The sequence below is a fragment of the Eurosta solidaginis genome, chromosome 2, assembly GCF_040869045.1.
Source record: "Eurosta solidaginis isolate ZX-2024a chromosome 2, ASM4086904v1, whole genome shotgun sequence".
Classification (NCBI taxonomy): Eukaryota; Metazoa; Arthropoda; class Insecta; order Diptera; family Tephritidae; genus Eurosta; species Eurosta solidaginis.
In genome coordinates, this window is record NC_090320.1 from 233058917 (window position 1) to 233079914 (window position 20998).

The 20998-nt window shown below is 37.2% G+C and overlaps 2 protein-coding genes across 3 annotated transcripts in view; one reads left to right on the forward strand and one right to left on the reverse strand.

The window, feature by feature from the left end:
* Positions 1-11352, forward strand: part of PLCXD (Phosphatidylinositol-specific phospholipase C X domain containing) — an 82821-nt gene extending 71469 nt beyond the window's left edge. For both annotated transcript variants that reach the window (XM_067767266.1, XM_067767267.1), the window contains exon 4: positions 9815-11352. In XM_067767266.1, the coding sequence (XP_067623367.1) occupies positions 9815-10055 (241 nt within the window). In that variant the 3' untranslated portion in view covers positions 10056-11352. The remainder of the gene's footprint in view (positions 1-9814) is intronic.
* LOC137240689 (protein peste-like) overlaps positions 1-20998 on the reverse strand; it is a 262876-nt gene that overhangs the window by 103267 nt on the left and 138611 nt on the right. The window contains exon 8 of the transcript XR_010949805.1: positions 20709-20801. The gene's annotated coding sequence lies outside the window, so the exon portion shown is untranslated. The remainder of the gene's footprint in view (positions 1-20708; positions 20802-20998) is intronic.

Genomic DNA, 20998 nt, shown 5'->3' on the forward strand with positions numbered 1-20998 from the left:
CAAGAAGAGCGCTTATCATTACAGGTGGCACATATGTCTTCACAGTTAGAAGCACAGGAAGCAAGGGTAACATCAAAGCTGGAAGCGCAGGATGCAAAAATCGCTCAATTTCAGGCAGAAGTCGATGATTTGAAGGGTCGTATGGAGCAGTTACAATTAAATCGTCCAGCAGTTTCAGCGAGTAATCCAAAGGTAAAAACACCATCCTTTGACGGTTCTGTTCCTTTCCAGGTCTTTAAGCTACAGTTTGAGAAGACCGCAGCAGTGAACAACTGGAATGTGGAAGATAAAGTTGCCGCGCTCTTCGTAGCATTGAAAGGACCAGCTGCCGAAATCTTACAGACTATTCCAGAGTACGAACGGAACAGTTATGACGCATTGATGGCTGCTGTAGAACGGCGATACGGAAGCGAACGCAGGAAACAGATATTTCAAATAGAATTGCAAAACCGCTACCAAAAAGCTAACGAGACTTTGCAGGAGTTTGCTTCTGACATTGAAAGATTGGCTCATCTTGCAAATGCGGATGCACCCGTGGAATACACGGAAAGAGTGAAGATTCAGAGCTTTATAAATGGCATACGGGACGTCGAAACGAAGCGAGCCACATACGCGAACCCAAAGCAAACATTTTCTGAAACGGTATCCCATGCATTGACTCAGGAAACGGCGTCATTATTGAGTAAACCAGCATACAAAGCTCATCGTGTGGAAGTAGAAAGGCCAGAGTGGGTAGATACAATTTTGGAAGCTCTGAAGGGATCACAACAGAAAAATGCCGGAGTTATGAAATGTTTCAAGTGCGGCAACCCAGGTCATATTGCACGACATAGTTCCTAATAGTTCCAACAATGTGGGTGGCCGTAAACGCAAAGCTGGCGGAAATGAGCAAGAACGTGTCGGATGTAAAGAACGAAAACTTGCCCCGGCTATTGAATGTCCTGTGATATCTGTGTCGCAGATTGGAAGGAAATCAAGCAGTCTTACCATCAGAGGGAATGTGGATGGTAAAGAGTGTGTACTGACTGTAGTTACGGGGGCATCTCATTCCTTGATTCGATCTGATTTGGTCTACAGGAGAGTAAAGTCGTTACCTGGAGCAAGGTTCAACTTTTATATTGTCACGGATATTAACATAACTAAGTTATACCATCACTAAGGCGATGCCAAGGGCACGATAAGCAGTATTTACGTCAATAATCAAATCATGTATACACATATATAAGGCAGCCAAAAGATGTCACACACAGATGCATTTACTTATACGCCTATGTATGCGCGAGAGACTGTAAACTACAAACATTCACATCAATAATTCAATCATTATGTATCTACATAAACGAATAAATAATTGCGTCTACACATATGTACGTATACGAGCAGCGGAGCGGCAATGCACAAACACATGCATATATCTGAGTTGTCACAAGAGAGAGCAATAATTTGTGCACGTAGTTGTGACTGGCGATTTTGTAGCCGAAACTAATTAGCAACTTCTGGAAATCGAAGAGCCTAGAAGTATGCAGCGTAAACTATAAAAGCGGGGCAGGCGAGTAAGAAGTAATTCAGTTTGATTTGAGATTTGGATTAAGCGCTATCTAGCGAGTTATAGCAGTACTATTTTGAATAGTAGAGTTTCATTTGAGCTGTCAATCAGTTTGGTTATTAAGTAAGCTATTCGTTGCAAAGTACAAGTGTTACTGTGAAGTACTTGAATAAAGGCCATTTTGCATTATTACATATTGGAGTTATTTATTCAACAGTTTAGCGATACGAACTTAGCAGAGGGTTGCAAATAAGAGGAATTGCAAGAAAATTCGTTACAATTGGTGTCAGAAGAGGAATTGTTGAATAAATTCCAGAGGACAACAAGGACATGGCAAAGTTCAGTGAATTAAAGATCCAGCAACTAAAGAAGGAGTTGGAGAACCGTGCATTGAATACAAGCGGCGTTAAACACGAACTTCAGGCACGGCTAAGAGAGGCAATGGAAGCAGAAGGAATTAACGTGGAAGAGTATGTCTTTCATCTTGATGTCGACGAGACAACAAAAATTGAAGAGAAAAACGAAACATCGCAGACAGTTACGAGCACAGACTTGAACGTGATATTGGCTGCAATATCTGCTCAAACATCGACAGTAACATCCAAGATGGAAGCACAAGAGATGCGTATTTCAGAAATGTCGACACAGATAACATCCAAGATGGAAACACAGCTCGAAGAACAGAAGACATATATGGCATCCCAACTGGAAGAGCAGAAGACATATATGGCATCCCAACTGGAATCACAGGAGGCACGTATTTCAGATATGACGTCGCAAGTGTCATCTCAACTGGAAGACCAAAAGACATATATGGCATCTCAATTGGAAGCGCAAGAGGCACGTATATCTGAAATGTCGGCAGAAATTTTGGAACAGGTATCATCAAAACTGGAAGCGCAGGATGCAAAAATGGCTCAGTTTCAGGCAGAAGTAGATGATTTAAAAGGTCGTATGGAGCAGTTACAACTAAATCGCCCAGCTGTTTCAGCAAGTAATCCAAAGGTAAAGACACCATCCTTTGATGGTTCTGTTCCTTTTCAGGTCTTTAAGCTACAGTTTGAGAAGACCGCAGCAGTGAACCAATGGAATGCTGAAGATAAAGTTGCAGCTCTGTTCGTGGCACTTAAAGGGCCTGCCGCGGAAATCTTACAGACCATCCCAGAGTACGAGCGGAACCACTACGAAACATTGATGAGCGCTTTAGAGAGACGTTACGGAAGCGAGCATAGGAAACAGATATTCCAAATTGAGTTGCAAAACCGCTACCAAAAAGCAAATGAGACATTGCAGGAGTTTGCTTCAGATATTGAAAGATTGGCTCATCTTGCAAATGCGGACGCACCCGTGGAATACACTGAAAGGGTAAAAATCCAGAGCTTCATAAATGGCATACGAGATGTGGAAACGAAGCGGGCTACATATGCGAATCCAAAGCTAACGTTTGCTGAAACGGTATCGCATGCACTGACTCAGGAAACAGCCTCACTTTTGAGTAAGCCAGCGTACAAAGCTCATCGCGTGGAAGTGGAAAAGCCAGACTGGGTAGATGCAATTTTGGAAGCATTGAAGGGTACGCAGCAGAAGAATAATGAGTGGAAAGCCAGGGCATATTGCGCGTTATTGCAACACCAACCCTAACAGTTCCAACAATGTGGGTGGTCGTAAACGCAGAGCAGAAGGAGATGAGCAAATCTCCAAGGCAAATCAATCGTTAAACTAAAGCGAGTCAGCAGCAAGGGGCGACAGCTGACTCCCTCAATTGAATGCCCCATAATCTCTATCTCACAAATTGGAAGAAGGTCGAGCAATCTTACTGTCGGAGGACATGTAGATGGAAAGGAACGTTTACTGACTGTAGATACGGGTGCATCTCATTCCATCATTCGAGCGGATTTAGTCAACAAGAACATAAGACCATTGCATGGAGCAATATTGCGTACAGCCACTGGAGAAGACACCCAGGTAATTGGAGAAGTAGAATGTGAAGTAGCAATTGGGAACGTCACGGTACTACACAATTTTATAGTGGCAGGAATTGTTGATGAAATCATAATTGGAGTGGACTTCTTAATCAACCAAGGCATCAAAATCGATATGCAAAGCAAGACGATGCGATATAAGAACATGGATGTGCCACTTAATTTCGGCTACGAGAGAGGCTACAGCAGTAAACGAGTGCTGGTGGAAGAAAGTCAGCAAATACCACCAAAATCAGAAGCAGTCATCTGGGCAAAGGTTGATGGAGATTGTGGGACAAACAAATTGTGGGTTGTCGAAGCAGCAAATAAATCAGCACTGAACATACTTGTAGGAAAAACCCTGGCTATGACAAAACAAGATGGACGTATTCCGGTAAGAGTACTCAATGAGTTCAAGTCACCATTCAATTTGACCAAAGGAGCTATTTTGGGAAGATGCCAAGAGGCCGAAGTAGTTATTAACTGTGAACAGCTCCAGGAACACGTTTCATCTAGTAATACTGATCTTTCAAATGATATCACGGCATGGACGCATGGGCTAGAGGAAGCCTATCAGAGTAAGGCAAAACAACTGCTCATAAAATACGCGAACATATTTGACCAGGATGGCTCCAAACCAGGCCGCACCAATGTTGTGAAACATCAAATTGACACTGGAGATGCGAGGCCGATCCGTCAAGCTCCACGTAGTGTTCCACTGGCGAAGCGGGAAGTTGTGAGTCAAAACATACAAGAAATGAATGACAGCGGCGTCATCGAACCATCAGCTAGTCCATGGAGCTCACCGGTAGTACTTGTAAAGAAGAAGGATGGAAAAATGAGGTTTTGCGTGGACTACCGAAAGTTGAATGACGTTACGAAAAAGGATAGCTACCCATTGCCAAGAATTGACGACACTCTGGACTCGCTATCTGGTACGAAATGGTTTTCCACACTGGACTTGAAAAGCGGCTACTGGCAAGTTGAGGTGAAGGAGGAAGATAAAGAGAAAACAGCCTTCAGTGTCGGTGATGGTCTTTGGCAATTTACAGTGATGCCTTTTGGACTTTGTAATGCACCAGCTACTTTTGAGAGACTCATGGACCAGGTACTGAAAGGACTACATTGGAAAACATGCTTGGTGTACCTGGACGACATCATCGTATTGGGCAAGAGTTTTGATGAACATCTTAAAAACTTGGAGGAAGTTTTCCAGAGAATAGCTGGCGCTGGTCTGAAGTTAAGTCCCAAAAAGTGTACGCTGTTTAAAAAGGAAGTAATTTGGGCCACAAGGTAACGACAGAAGGTGTCTGCATAGCAAATGAAAAGATAGAGGCAGTAAAGGATTGGCCAAGACCACAGAATCTGCATGAATTGAGAAGTTTCCTTGGGCTGTGCACATATTACCGCCGATTTGTACCAAATTTTGCCAGCTTAGCCCATAGTCTCCACGAGCTAACAAGGAAAAATAAAGCTTTTGAATGGAAGAAGGAGCAAGAAGTAGCTTTCCAAACATTGAAAGAGCGGTTATGCACTGCCCCAATGTTGGCATACCCGATTCCAGGAGCAACGTTTATTCTAGATACAGATGCGAGCGGATATGCTATAGGAGGCGTTTTATCACAACTGGTCGATGGACAAGAGAAGGTAGTTGCATATTACAGCCGTTCAATTGGAAAACCAGAGAGGAACTATTGCGTTACACGGAGAGAGCTGTTGGCATTGGTAGAGTGCATTAAACATTTTCACAAATTCCTCTACGGCCAACGATTCCGTGCCAGGACAGATCACGCAGCGTTGAAATGGCTTCTGCAGTTCCGTAATCCGGAAGGACAATTGGCACGGTGGATCGAGCGACTACAAAGCTACGACTTTTCCATTGAGCATCGAAAAGGTAGTACCCATGGAAATGCTGATGCAATGTCATGAAGACCATGTAGTTTGGAATGCAAGCACTGTTCAAAAGCCGAGGCTAAAGAAGACATTATAGATGTCCGGCTAATGACTATAACATGTACAGATGAATGGGACAAGGAACAGCTAAGAAAGTGCCAGCTAGAAGATGCAGATCTGTCACGTGTTATGCAAGGGCTCGAACGAAATGAAAGACCAAACAGAGACGAGATGTCAGCAGAGAGTCCCATTGCGAAGTCATATTGGGCACAGTGGAACAGTTTAGAATTGATATCCGGTTGCCTTCATCGAGTATGGGAGAGTGAGGATGGTAAATACAAGAATAAACTGATAGTTGTTCCCAGAAAGAGGATTCCTGATGTGCTCAGCGAGCTGCATAATGGTCCAAGCGGAGGTCATCTTGGAATCACGAAGACGCTCGAGAAGATTAAACAGAGATTCTATTGGGTTGGTTGCCGTCAGTCGGTCACTGAGTGGATTGCGAACTGCGAGGTTTGCAGCAGAGCGAAAGGGCCCAGAACACGAAGTCATGGCCAGATGAAGCAATATAACTCAGGTGCGCCATTTGAAAGGATCGCTATGGATGTTGCCGGTCCATTTCCTACTAGCAACGGCGGAAACAAATATGTACTGGTAGTTATGGATTATTTCAGCAAATGGCCAGAGGTATACCCAATCCCAAATCAAGAAGCGGAAACGGTAGCAGAAGTGTTTATAAACAATTGGGTTGCAAGGTATGGTGTACCAATGGAGTTACATTCTGACCAAGGCAGGAATTTCGAATCAGCTGTGTTCCAGGAAATGTGTAAGTCATTGGGCATTCGAAAAACACGGACAACTGCATTGCATCCTCAATTCGATGGTATGGTAGAACGATTCAATAGAACATTGGAGGAGCACTTAAGGAAAGTAGTGGACAAGTACCATAAAGAATGGGATACCCGCATACCATTATTCTTGATGGCTTACCGATCAGCAGTGCATGAGACAACGGGCCAAACCCCTGCAAAAGTAAATTTTGGCAATGACCTTAGACTGCCAGCTGATTTGAATTTTGGGATAGATGCCAATGCGGAGAGAAATGTCAGGAAATCCACTAGTGATTTGGAAAAAGAGCTAAGAGAAATACATGATCTGATAAGGCAACGAACAAAGATTATAAGTGACAAGATGAAAGCCAGATATGATAAAGCAATTAATTCAGAAGGTTTTCAGGAAGGAGATTTGGTGCTGTTATACAACCCGCAACGAAAAAAAGGTTTGTCCCCGAAATTGCAATGTAATTGGGAAGGCCCATACAAAGTTGTAAAACGGATCAACGATGTAGTGTACCGCATACAAACCATCGGTAAACCACGAACCAAAATGAAAGTGGTCCATTTGGAAAGGCTGGCAACGTTTAGATCGGGAGATTTGTCTGATCGGGACGATCAGACTTAGGTGGAGGGCAGTGTCACGGATATTAACATAACTAAGTTATACCATCCCTAAGGCGATGCCAAGGGCACGATAAGCAGTATTTACGTCAATAATCAAATCATGTATACACATATATAAGGCAGCCGAAAGATGTCACACACAGATGCATTTACTTATACGCCTATGTATGCGCGAGAGACTGTAAACTACAAACATTCACATCAATAATTCAATCATTATATATCTACATAAACGAATAAATAATTGCGTCTACACGTATGTACGTATACGAGCAGCGGAGCGGCAATGCACAAACACATGCATATATCTGAGTTGTCACAAGAGAGAGCAATAATTTGTGCACGTAGTTGTGACTGGCGATTTTGTAGCCGAAACTAGCAACTTCTGGAAATCGAAGAGCCTAGAAGTATGCAGCGTAAACTATAAAAGCGGGGCAGGCGAGTAAGAAGTAATTCAGTTTGATTTGAGATTTGGATTAAGCGCTATCTAGCGAGTTATAGCAGTACTATTTTGAATAGTAGAGTTTCATTTGAGCTGTCAATCAGTTTGGTTATTAAGTAAGCTATTCGTTGCAAGTACAAGTATGTATGTATGTATGTATTTATTTGAAAATTTGTTCCTAGCACAACAATTTTGACAAATTATTTAACAGTGCTAGTCATGAATAGCATGAGCTATAAAAATTGAACATTTATAATAATAAATTAGATTAATCAAATTAAATTAAATATAGCGGACAATAGTGAAATATTTATGTATGTAAATGTAAATCTTAAAGTGTTACTGTGAAGTACTTGAATAAAGGCCATTTTGCATTATTACATATTGGAGTTATTTATTCAACAGTTTAGCGATACGAACTTAGCAGAGGGTTGCAAATAAGAGGAATTGCAAGAAAATTCGTTACAATATTTTATACTACAAATATTCTTATGTTATTTAGCATTTGCGTGAATAAAGAAACTAATATTTCTCTATACATACTTTAGTATGTATACATAAAACCAGTGCGCTGTTGCATTTTATCAGAGTTGCCATATTAATTTTATTATCAGTTATTTGCATGCAATATTTTACTTTTGGCAACTCTGTTCGATCGTCATCGTGTCGTGATCACTGTCGTTAAAAAGCGAGCAATGATCGGCTGATGGTGGTCCGCAAACGCATTGCAAAGGAGTATTGTTAGAGTACTCCAACATGAAGAAAATGGAACACGTAATCCAACAATTTTTGCAGGGTTGCTGTCGCTGTTACAGTAGAGCCATGGTTCAACTATATATGGTTGGCTCATCTGTAAAGCAACAAAATATGTCTGTTCAAATTGTCAAAATCTGTGTATTTATTTTTGAAGAGCGTGATTTTATTTATTTATTTAGTTAGTCTATGAACAAACGATTCTTACATACTAATTACAATTAACAATGAAAAATCAAAACTAAGACTAAAAACCTAGAATATAGTATTTAGAATCTTAGAAAAAACACTTTTCGAAAATGAAAAATCAAATTGGATAGAACTCGAGATTAAATTAAATTAAATCAGGGCTCGCACAAGAGGAGCATTACGCGAATAATCAGTGCTACAATTAACGCCATAAAAAGGTAGAAAGCTACGAAGATTACGCTGAGGTATGCTAAAATTAATTTTCTTCAAAAGAAAAGAGCAGTCAATGTCTCCACTGATAATATTATGAACAAAAGAAAGCGAGAGAACCGTTCGTCTGGCTTCCAAAGTTTGTAAATTTATCAAAAGCAGGCGAGATTTATAAGATGGAATTGGTTCATCAAAATTCAAAGAGTGTAAAGCATATTTGAGAAAAACTTTTTGGACCAGTTCAATCCTGTTAACGTATTTTTTGTGACTTGGCCTCCATATAAAAGCAGCGTATTCCAAATTAGAACGAACAAACGCCGTGTACAACAACTTGCGAGTATAAGGGTCACAAAAATTTGAACTATTGCGCCTAACAAATCCAAATACCGAATAAGCTTTCGAAATAATGTGACTAATATGTCGATCAAAGAGAAGTTACTAGAAAAAATGACACCAAGATCTTTAATTAAATCCAAACTTTGGTGTTGGTGCGAATGGTATGGAATGGAAACATAATACTTAGCAGTTTTTGTATGTGTAAGAAAATGTTGCCAATGTGTTGGTTTCATTTTGAGTTTGCCATCTCCTTTTGACAATCCCATCGGCCATGCAATGAAATAAATAAAATCAGCTGATGAGACGAGCCAACCATATAATTGAACCATGAGTAGAGCTGTATGTAAATAGCGGTAACTATATGAATGAAAGTGATGCTACTGAATACTTGTCATGCTACTGATAGCGGCATTACACATTTACAATAAAAAATATATGAGATATATATTTTCCTTTTGAGTAGGAGAGAGCTTAGATTTATCGCCCTCCTTAATTGAGACGAGGTCTGACATTTGGTCTTATCAGGGCATCAGCTTCTTTCCATTGTGCATAACAAAGTACTCTCAAGGGTGATATTTGACCGAATGCAGAAAGGTAGATAAGCAGTGTGGGTATAAGCGTGATAAGGGGTGGAGAAGTGACTTTCTGGGCAGGAGAGATTTTAACCAAGAAACTGAGCGTGACAACTGATTGCACGGGTTATGTGATAATACGCATATTTTGACGGGGTAGCAGGGGTATTTTTGCTTATGAAGGAAGTTTGTTATGCCAGCAATGCCAATTGGATCTAAAGCCTTGACCGCTGGTAGGAACGGCAGGTACTCACGCAAAACCCATGATACGCAGTCTAAATAAAATAAGGACAATGTTAACGGATTGAAGTGAAGTTTACATCTTACATTACAAAAAGGGCCACCTTGTTCTCTTTTTTGCATGCAAGTCATCATTCTTAAAATTTATTTTACGAAAAAATTTCATCTAAATATAATTTTTTTGTATGCTTTCGTTGTTTTTCTATTTACAGACGATTATCCAGTCGACCAGTTGCAGATATGGCCGAGCTGACACCCGATACTTGGGGAGTTATACTTGACAAATATGGTGGCTTGCGAAAAATGGCCGATGGCACAAATTGGCGCATATCACAACTTTATCGCGACGAATTGGGTGCAAATGCAAATATTGTTGCGGTGGACTTCATACGAGGAACAAGTTTAATGGAAATTGCTCTCGAATTGAATAAACGCAGAGTGGCTTACTATTAAGTACCTAGACTACCCATGATTAGATAGAGTAAATTTTTTAACTAGCCATTATTTATGTAAAAGCAATAACCTTAATCTTACAGCACCAAATGCGAAATTTTTTGTGAAAAATTCCAAATGCGACGCATTTGCTCTTACAAATTGCATATTCCGAAATTACTCATTTGGTTGCGTTTAATCCAGGGCTCTTCATTTCATAGCACAAGTGTGCCATCTCAATTCACACGCATCCCAACAAACATTTAGGTTAGAAAACGATTAGAAGACGAATCGAATTCTAATGTATTTCTCTAAGGTAGAAGGTTAGAGGACGATTTGTGAAACTGTCGCCAATTATAGCATTCTCGACCAAAAGGGGACTTTGTTTGCGATATCGAGAAAAGGGTTAGAATTCTAATCGAATTCTAACGTCAAATTCTAATGAGAATTTTGAAGTGATGCGCAATTAAGTTCAATTATTTAAAATCAGCGAAATTTTTATTGTTTCATTATATCAAATACGTTTATTTGGTTATAATCTTATGTATAAAGAATGAACATATTTCAAAGGCTTTTTCTATTATAATAAATTAAAACCGTACTTAAAGATTGAGCTCAGCGTTGGTTTGAGGTAAGGATGAGGAAGCGTTTTCTTCATGCCATTCAAATAGCACATCAATAATCTGCTCGCTTTCCTTTTTTAACTTTTTTTGATTCATTTTCACTTACTAGTATTTATTATTATAAATAAAACAACTTATTTCGCAAATAATCGATAACTGTGACAATAATCATAACATCGCATTTCTAGTGTTATTCGAATCGTTTCACCTAGTTTTCGATTCGAAATGCATTAGAGAACTACATTAGGATTCTAATGTAAAATTACAATATTTCTCTAACGTTAGAAACTGTGTTTGCTGGGATATTATTCGCTCTGTCGTCGATAATTGAGTTAGTCGCCGCTTGGCACCATAGATGAATGGATTTGCAACTCTTTGTTTCGAGAGAGCGCTGTCAAAATGCACATTTTTTATAACATTTATCAATGATGCCACTCCAAACAAAAATGAATAGATCTGAAAATGGGGATTTTTGACATAAATTTCGGCGATTATAGTTTCAATCATCTAATAAAATGATAGTTGTAAAATATTTATTTCTTTAAACTTATTTTACAATAATACGACTAGTTAGAGTTAAATATAAACAAATCTAAGTAAAATTTACATTTCAATTAAATGACTTAGTCAAATATTGTAACGCATTTAACTCGGAGTGAAAACCATATATTCTTTTGAAATTTCAGTAAATCGGACCTATGATATAACAGTTAACATTATTTAATGGATAGGGCTTATCCTACATGTCTGGCGTTCCAGGTTCTGTGATCAAAATGGACTGGTTGCATTGGGAGTTCATATTTACAAAACCTGTTTTTAGTGATAACTTTTGAATGGGAAATAATATTTACCCTCCGCCTTCGAACTAATAATATATAGACTAAATTAAGTATTTTTATCCTTTTTCCCCATAATTTTTGAACGCTATTCTACAGTTGTAGGTCAAACTAAAGTTTACCGAAATTTTTGGGCCGTTTTTCGTTTTGACTGGCACATTTTTTGTTATGGCACCCGCTTCACCTGGCGCGAGGGATTTATCTGTGATTGTTGCCAGCAACAACTAGAAGATAAATCCCTCGTGAGAGCGAAAATATGAGAGCGTAACCAAAAGATTCGTATCAATCTAATCTATGCTTGGCACTTGGCGTAGCAACATAGGTGATAGGTATCGGCTGATCGGTATCAAAATATGAATGAATAATTATGCGCGACACATATGCTTGTTGTTAGCTCGTTCATAGATGAATGGATTTGCAACTCTTTGTTTCGAGAGAGCGCTGTCAAAATGCACATTTTTTATAACATTTATCAATGATGCCACTCTAAACAAAAATGAATAGATATGAAAATGGGGATTTTTGACATACATTTCGGCGATTATAGTTTCAACCATTTAATAAAATGATAGTCGTAAAATATTTATTTCCTTAAAGTTATTTTACAATAATACGACTAGTTAAACAAATCTAAGTAAAAGTTACATTTCGATTAAATTAATTAGTCAAATATTGTAACGCATTTAACTCGCAGTGGAAACCACATATGCTTTTGAAATTTCAGTAAATCGGACCTATGATATAATAGTTAACATTATTTGATGGATAGGGCTTATCCTACATGTCTGGCGTTCCAGGTTCTGTGATCAAAATGGACTGGTTGCATCGAGACTTCATATTTACAAAACCTATTTTTAGTGATAAATTTTGAATGGGAAATAATATTTACCCTCCGCCTTCGAACTAATAATACTTACACTAAAAAAAGTATTTTTATCCTTTCTCCCATAATTTTTGAACGCTATTCTACAGTTGTAGGTCAAACTAAAGTTTACCAAAATTTTGTGGCATGTTTTTCGTTTTGGCTGGCACATTTTTTGTTCTGGCACCCGCTTCAGCTGGCGCGAGGGATTTATCTGTGATTATTGCCAGCAACAACTAGAAGATAAATACCTCGTGAGAGCGAAAATATGAGAGCGTAAGCAAAAGATTCGTATCAATCTAATCTATGAGCTCGTTGCTTGCTAGTAACATTGTGTACCTATACAAGTGTGTCGACTAAGCGATAAACGTCAAAACTACAAACAGCCTCGCTCACCTGATGCAAATCTCAGGTCTAGAGTTGCATTTTTGGTACGTAAGAGTACTTCAAGCTAAGTTGCATTTGATAGTTTAATAAAACTTTGCAGTATTTACAGATGAAATAGTTGAATATATTTCCGCGGAAATAAGAATACTAGAAGATTTGTAGCCTTCAACAATGCGGAAACATACGGAAAGCAAAATTTATCTAGAGTAAAAATATGAAGCGCTACATGTGTAACATGGAAAAATTTCACTTCTAAGGCTGTTAACACAAATGCATAAGGGCAAAATTATATAAACGCTTTGGTCGCTTCAAAGCAAAGATAACGTACGGCGTTTCATTGTTTTTCTTCTCTTATATTTTTTGTCGAAGCCAATAAGGTTTCAGTACTGGTGTGTGTGAACTATATTTAAAAAAACTAACGAAATACAAGAAAAATACAACGTAGTTCATTCAAAACAACCAAGCCAGTTTGTATTTCGATAGGGTTTTTTGACATTAGGCCGTGTTTTCTTTATTTTTTCTGAAAATGAAAATTTTGTTTTTAGTTTCAAAATTTTTAGCATAAAAACAAAACTAAATTCAAAGTGTAAATTGTGTGTGCAAATGAGTTTTCAATAAGTGTGCATTTTTCAGTTTCTCATAGTTAAGGAATTGACCTCCAGATTCTTGTGTTACACAAATATAGTGAACTTGGGTACAGAAATTCAAATTAAAAAGTTTTTCACAATAATTTGAAAAACTCTACGTTTTTTCTGCTTTTTACACTTAAAGGAGTAACCCTCCGTAATGAATTAAACTTTTAATGAAAATCAATAACTCTCAACTGAACACTTTTCGCCATGATATAAAAATGCTGTGCAACAGGAGCAACACTTTTGTGACTACATAAACCCTGTTTCAATCTTTTAAGTCTCTGCACAGAACCCTAATTGACCGTTTTCAACCGAAACAACAATGGCAACCCAGATTTTCCCGTTATGCTCACTTAAGCGAGTGCCTGTCAGAAAGAAGTCAACACACTTGTTCTTGTACACTATGGCTAGTAATCTAATAAATGAAAAATCAATTCACCCGCACGATCATCGCGACGATTGCGCTCTCACTAAAGCTGGAGACATTGGTGCTTTATCGGTAACCGTATCGGTAACCTTTTAACAGCTGATTCGACCAACCTTATGAGAATCAATGCAATCGATTATTGGTGCCGCTAAGGTCGTAACCGTATCGTAGCCAACCAATTGGGTTTTGGTTACCGTCGTAACGATAAACAGCTGATTACGTTAGGGATACGGATACAGCGATACGACATACGGCACCAATGACTCCGGCTTAAGGCAGGCGCACTTTCAATTTTGAAGAGCTATAGCGGAACGATACAAGGTGGCAGCATGGTGACATACTTACAAACATAAATAAAAATTTCATGTACTTTGTTTTGTAATTCAAATGTCAAAATCGTACTACGCCGGAAGTTGATGTATCAAATCAAATAAAAAAAATTTAAAATCAGCTGTCCCATGCTGCCACCTTGTATCGTTGCGCCATGTGAAGAGCCCTGATTTAAGCTGGAGACATTGGTGCTTTATCGGTAACCGTATCGGTAACCTTTTAACAGCTGATTCGACCAACCTTATGAGAATCAATGCAATCGATTATTGGTGCCGCTAAGGTCGTAACCGTATCGTAGCCAACCAATTGGGTTTTGGTTACCGTCGTAACGATAAACAGCTGATTACGTTAGGGATACGGATACAGCGATACGACATACGGCACCAATGACTCCGGCTTTAATCACATTTGGACTACAAATGCAATCGACTTATGCCATCCACACGTAAGAACATATTGGTTAAACGATGTATTATAAACTTAGTACTGTACCAAAGATTCCGTTTATATTTTAGAGCCAAATTGACAGTTCTACCAGAAACTGCTTTGTTCTTTTCTTCTTCTAATACGTCAGTGCATTTTCTTGCGATGGATTGGTATCCTGAAAGTCTAGTCTTGCAGGGAAGGTTTAACGAAATCGCTTTGAAATTGCTAAATTTGGAAGTACGCGTTTAAGGTCAGCGTTATACATATATATCATAATTATACTAATAAGGTCAGATTTGTCATTTCAAATCACACATTCGAAACACAAAAAGCACTCGCAAAACTTTAGTTGAAGAAAACTAGAAAAAAAAACGCAATTAGGTATGAAACACGAGCTTGCTTCTTAACTTTTTTCAAATGCGACCAGAAACCAGAAACTGCTTTGTTCTTTTCTTGTTCTAATACGTCAGTGCATTTTCTTGCGATGGATTGGTATCCTGAAAGTCTAGTCCTGCAGGGAAGGTTTAACGAAATCGCTTTGAAATTGCTAAATTTGGAAGTACGCGTTTAAGGTCAGCGTTATACATATATATCATAATTATACTAATAAGGTCAGATTTGTCATTTCAAATCACACATTCGAAACACAAAAAGCACTCGCAAAACTTTAGTTGAAGAAAACTAGAAAAAAAACGCAATTAGGTATGAAACACGAGCTTGCTTGTTAACTTTTTTCAAATGCGAGGAAATGTGTATCTTTCTACTATATGAGAACTTGTGTTTTAAAATGCTTCCTATTTTAGACTAGCTTTACCCGTCGTACGTTGTAACGCCCGAGATCGAATGAATGTTGCGTTATTTTTTCTGTTTAGTTTATTGTTCTGTAAATTGAGTTGAATTTTGTACCCATATTTGGTGAAATTTTCGTTTAAAACATTTTATTATTTATCTTATTGTAATGCATGTGGGTACATACATACATATCTGGCCATGGGAAAAGCACGGACTCTCTAAATTTAAGCCTGCAACAGTAAGCGATTGTCCTTGTGCTTTGTTGATTGTAATTGCAAAAGCAAGGCGTACAGGAAACTGTAAGCGCTTAAAATTGAATGCCAAATCTGTAGGAATCATTGGGATCCGTGGTATGAGCACATCTTCACCTTTGCTTTTACCGCTGATGATTGTTGCTTTGATTACATACGGCATTAATTTTTTAATGCAAAACTGGATCCATTGCATAATTTTGGTGGGTCCAAATTCCGAAGAAGCATGATTGGCGAGCCAGTTTTCAAAGTTAATATATGCGCAAGCATTCCAGGTGGTTCTAAAGAGTTTAGAAATTCAATTGGATAATTCACAATTTGATCTTCATCTGTAACTGTGTCGATCGATTTATATTTGGTCACTTCAACAGGAATTTGGTTTTGAATGCGATCATTGATTTTGTTACCATGATCATTTTTGGAAGCTAAGATTGCTCGTTCGCATAGCCAAAAAAAAATTTTTATTTAAAATTCTTAATTCTGAAATATGAAAAATCGTCCTCTTGATCGAAGGAACCTATAGCCAAAATTTGGTGATGAATGAAGTGTGGGAAATACGTTTCCATATGGAACACACACACATAATTTGATTTTTATAGAAGATGTAGATAGAATGAAGCTAACAAATTTTTTTAACGGCAGCAGATTTCTTAACGTCCAAAATGAATAACAGCCAAAATAAACAATGCAGTCAAACTTTAGGTGCTAAAATAACCTAAGTTTGTAGGGCAGCCTTAGTTCTGAAAATTCCATATGTAGGGAAGGTGCCACGCCCCCTTTTTCCAAATTCCACATTTTACTGGAGGTGTTAGGACTTAACGTCATATAACTCCTTACCAATTTTCATTATCCTACCATTACTACATCCAGAGATATGCAGTATGATATATTTCATTTGTATGGGAGGTGCCACGCCCCCCTTTTCACAATTCCACATTTTCTTGGTGGTGTTAGGGATTGACCTCATATAACTCCTTACTGAATTTCAATGTTCTGGCACGTATACCTTCAAAGTTATGCAGTACCAAAGATTCCATTTGTATGGGAGGGAGGTGCTACGCTCCTTTTATATATCGAAATTATTTTTAGCCTAAAACCTTCGTGTTGATCGAAGTAGGTGATGATTGAAGTGTGGGAAATACGTTTACACACACACACACAGAATTTGGTTTTTATATGTATACATATATAGATTTTAAACTCAAATGACAATTTTGAATCAGTGTAAATGTAGTATAAGCAATACATTTCTGCAGGCAAAAAAATTCGGCTGAACCAGTTTTATTGCCTTTCGATATTTTTGCGCTATAATAGATTTCAATTAATTTCATTAGCATATTCTGCAAAAGATGTCATATTGTAATGCTTATTAATTGCGATGTTTTGATTTATTTTTGGCAAGGAAAAATAAACATGTTTATTTCGTGAACAATAAAAAAATATACATATATACTGTTACATTTCATTCCTCGGGACTAGAGATGGGAAAGGGGTAAATACCCAAATGGTAAATACCTTGTAAATTGGTTATATGTATATGGAAAAAATGGGTAAATATCCAAATATTTACCCGAAAGAGGGGTAAAAATAATCGTGGAAAATATGGGAAACGAAAACACACAAATTCAATCCAAAATGTACCCAATTTGTCCCATATATGTAGGTGGGTAGTTGTTATCTAATGGATATCGGTTGAATTAGTTTTAATCTGTAATCTAGCGTTTTTAAAAAATATTTATATGCATGCCGATGCAAAAATTTAAGTTTACCCAGTAAACATTTTAAGTTAAAAAGAATAAAAAAAATATCTAAATTGGAGCGTTTACAATCGCTATGAGCTCATTTGGGAAGCCGAAACTAATGTATTTCCCTTCCTGCAATGGTCCTCCTATTAACGTATATCATTTGAGCCTAAATAAGAGTCCGACTTGGGTCTTAAAAGGCTTTTAAACAGATCATATTATACTCTAATGGAACTCTTTCCGGCGTCATTATAAACTCTAATTATATAACACCTATTTGGTCTATTTATTAGGCATCGTCAGCGCTTATTGGGGGGGGGGGGGCCATATATAGTTCGACACACCAGAGCTTTGCTGTCACATTAAAAATGTCGCGAAGCATCCATGAGCGGAAAAATGTCAATGCTTATACAAAGAAAGAAGACCAAGGGTAACAATAATGTACAAATGTAATTCATTTTGTATTAAAATGAAAAATTGTCGTAACAAAGTATCAATATTTATTACAAACTCGCTTTGACGAACATAAATATTTGAAAAATGATAATTTTTGCATGCTAGGTTAGGAGCTTTTAGGTCGTTAAATAAAAGGCAAAAATTCCTACATTGCCCACTTATTTTGGACTCGTTTCGGACTTATCGTGACATTGTTTGAGGGGTAAGCTTTGTTTGCATAAATATGTATACCCTGTAAACATTTTCGAAGCGCTTACAGTTCTGAAGTTCAATATGGGTCCGAAATATATGAAAAATATCAGCCTCAAAAATATTATCACCTAAGAGTCTTTTATGACTCCAATTTGATGAAATTATGAACAAACGAAAAATATTAAAATCGGTAAACTAGGCAGCTCCGGAATAAAAACTCAGACATTTTTCTGCGACAATTTATTCTAAATAAATAGTTAATTCAACTAATACTTATTTCATTTCTATCTTATCCTCATGGGAGTTTTGTCACAAACATTTTCTCCCCTATGTTTTCCGATTTGGATATGTGTCAAAAATTCTTCCTAAAAGCCCTGAAGTAGTGTTATTAAAGAACTCAACATTATCAGTATATGATGCCAATAAGGCTCATATATGATATCGGAAGGAGGCCCGTATAAGACTTATGTTACAGGCAAAATATGAGCGTGCTAGAAGTCATATAGCATTCACTTCAGGCTCCTAAATGAGTACATAACGAGGTGCAAACGATCCAAGTTTGGACTCCTTTCATACTAATTTTTTACTCCGAGTGTTTGCTGGGTATTTTGTTTAAAATCAAAACGAAAATTTTTTAACTTCAAATGACGTATAAATTTAATTGCTAAATTCTAATTCCAAGCATCCTCGATTCAAATGATTTTTAAATACCCAAAAAAAAAGATAAAAAAAGAAATATTCCGGATATTTTCCTGGTATTTACCCATAAAAATGGTAAATACCCGGTACAATCCGAACTCTACTCGGGACTACTTATCAAAATATGTTACGTAATTTAAGATGTGTTAAAAGCTTTGCTGCGGTATGGGGGAATCCTGAATGTAAGAGTAAGGTGTAGAGTGTAAGCATAAGCGTAGTCTATGTAAGTGGTATACCATATGGGGGATATTTGTATGCAAAAGGTTAATGCAGGCGTAATCAGACAGTAAATCAAGGTAAGGCAAGGAAAGAAAAGAAAAGCAAGAAATGGGTAGGAGAGGAAAATTTAGGAAGAGAAATGAAATGAAAGGTTTGTAATAGGTGTGTTATGGCTTCGACGAGTTATTGGTATGTTATCAAAAAAATACCGATTTGTTATCGAAAAGTTATCGACTATTTATCGATTAGCTGTCGATGAGTTATCGATTTGCTATCGAAATATTATCGATGTCTTATCGAAATTTTATAGATTTTTATAAAAGAGATCGATTTATAATCAAAAAGTTATCGATTTGTTATCTTAAATTTATCGAAAAAAAGTTTACAATTTGTTATGGAAATTATATCGATTTTCTATCGGAGTTAAACAAAATTGTTGTCGGCGTGTTATCGGTTTTTTTGATACAGATACCGGATAAGGCTTTAATATAAAAATCGTTGGCCTTAACTAACCGATAATTCGACGAAAAATAAAGAGAATCTCGGCCCCCAATCTCTTCGGAGGATATCACGCTTTGCAATTTTTTTAACTCCAAGGAACAAAAAAAGTTTAAATGATTCTTTTAACATTTTTTCCAAGCTGTCCAAAACAAAAAAAAAGGTAAGTTTTTTGCATAAATTTTCAATTTTTTGCATTACAGACCGGTTTTACTTTCTTTTATTGCTGCTCAAGATAAGGCCCAGTTATTCCCCTACAAAAAATACATATAAGGGTCACTTTGTGGGGCAATATCAATTCTTGTGCGTTTTTTCGCTTTGCAAATTTAGGTTTGTATCGCGCTTCAAAGCCCAAATAATATAAAAATTCTTGCACTGGAGTAAATATTATATAATCTAAGCGACACTAAAAAAATCGACATCGGATCGTTTTGCGAAATTTGCGCAATAATATTCCCGTATGAAAAAGGACAGGCAACTTTTGCGAGCCATCGGTACAGCTTAAAACAATACTGTTCTTGTTTATCAAATATATTATTTCTAATTGCTGTTTTTATGTAGGGGTCCCTTTTTCGCTCTTATTTGGAATCCAAATCTATAAATAAAGTTTTGGTTGTAAAGATGGAGATTCGGGCTATTAGCGTGATTTGGGCAATTTTGGTCGTAGAGATTTTGTTTAGCTATATTTTATTTAAATAATTTGTTAAAAATAAACGATTGTGAGCCATCTATTTGTACTATGGCACTATTGTGAATATTTGCACTGCATTACCGGCACTTGCTATTGTACGCTAGATGGCAGCGCAAGCTGTAAGTTAATACCACAGCTGATTTCTGTTGATATTTGATAAAAGACTTATATTGGTTGCGCAAGATGCGCACGGGTCCGGCTCGTATTATTTATAGTGTATTTTATTTGTTTTTGTTGGGAAGGGAAACATATGTAGCATGCACTTAGATTCTTCTTCGAGTTAAAGCATTTGAAAAATCTTTGGTCGAAAAAGTGGTGGTGCCACGCTCGCTAAAAATACTTTTCAGCATGGCTGAATTGAATTAGCAGGGTTAAATGTTCTTTAAATTGTCCACCTGCTTCTTCGATGCTTGACAAATAAATGAAAGAGTGAAAAAAGTGTGAGTGAGTAAACCACAGTATCTGGAGACGAATTTTGTCTTTCACCAAGTCAAGTCGCTGCTTTTCTGCACGATCACTCTAGTAGATGTCGCAAGGTGTAATGCGGTGATTATGCATATGTAATTGCCGTAATTCAAATAAAGGCAGAAAATTAATATCAAGGAGCTTACATTGTATTATTAATTGATTCATTTTATTCGCATAGCAATACAGAGTAAGGTCCAATTATGTTTGTATTCGCAATTCATTCATTCATTTTATTTCTGAAAATTTTTCAAATAGTATTGATAAATAGATTATAAAATTAAAGATTAAAATAAGGAAATCACAAAAAAATATTCGTGGCAAATAGTAGCGCATTTCATTTCTCCATAAGCATAAAAACAATACGCTAAATATTAAAAAAGCAGTAAAAAATCTTATACCTACAGCCAACTTAAAATATTTAATTGTGATTTTT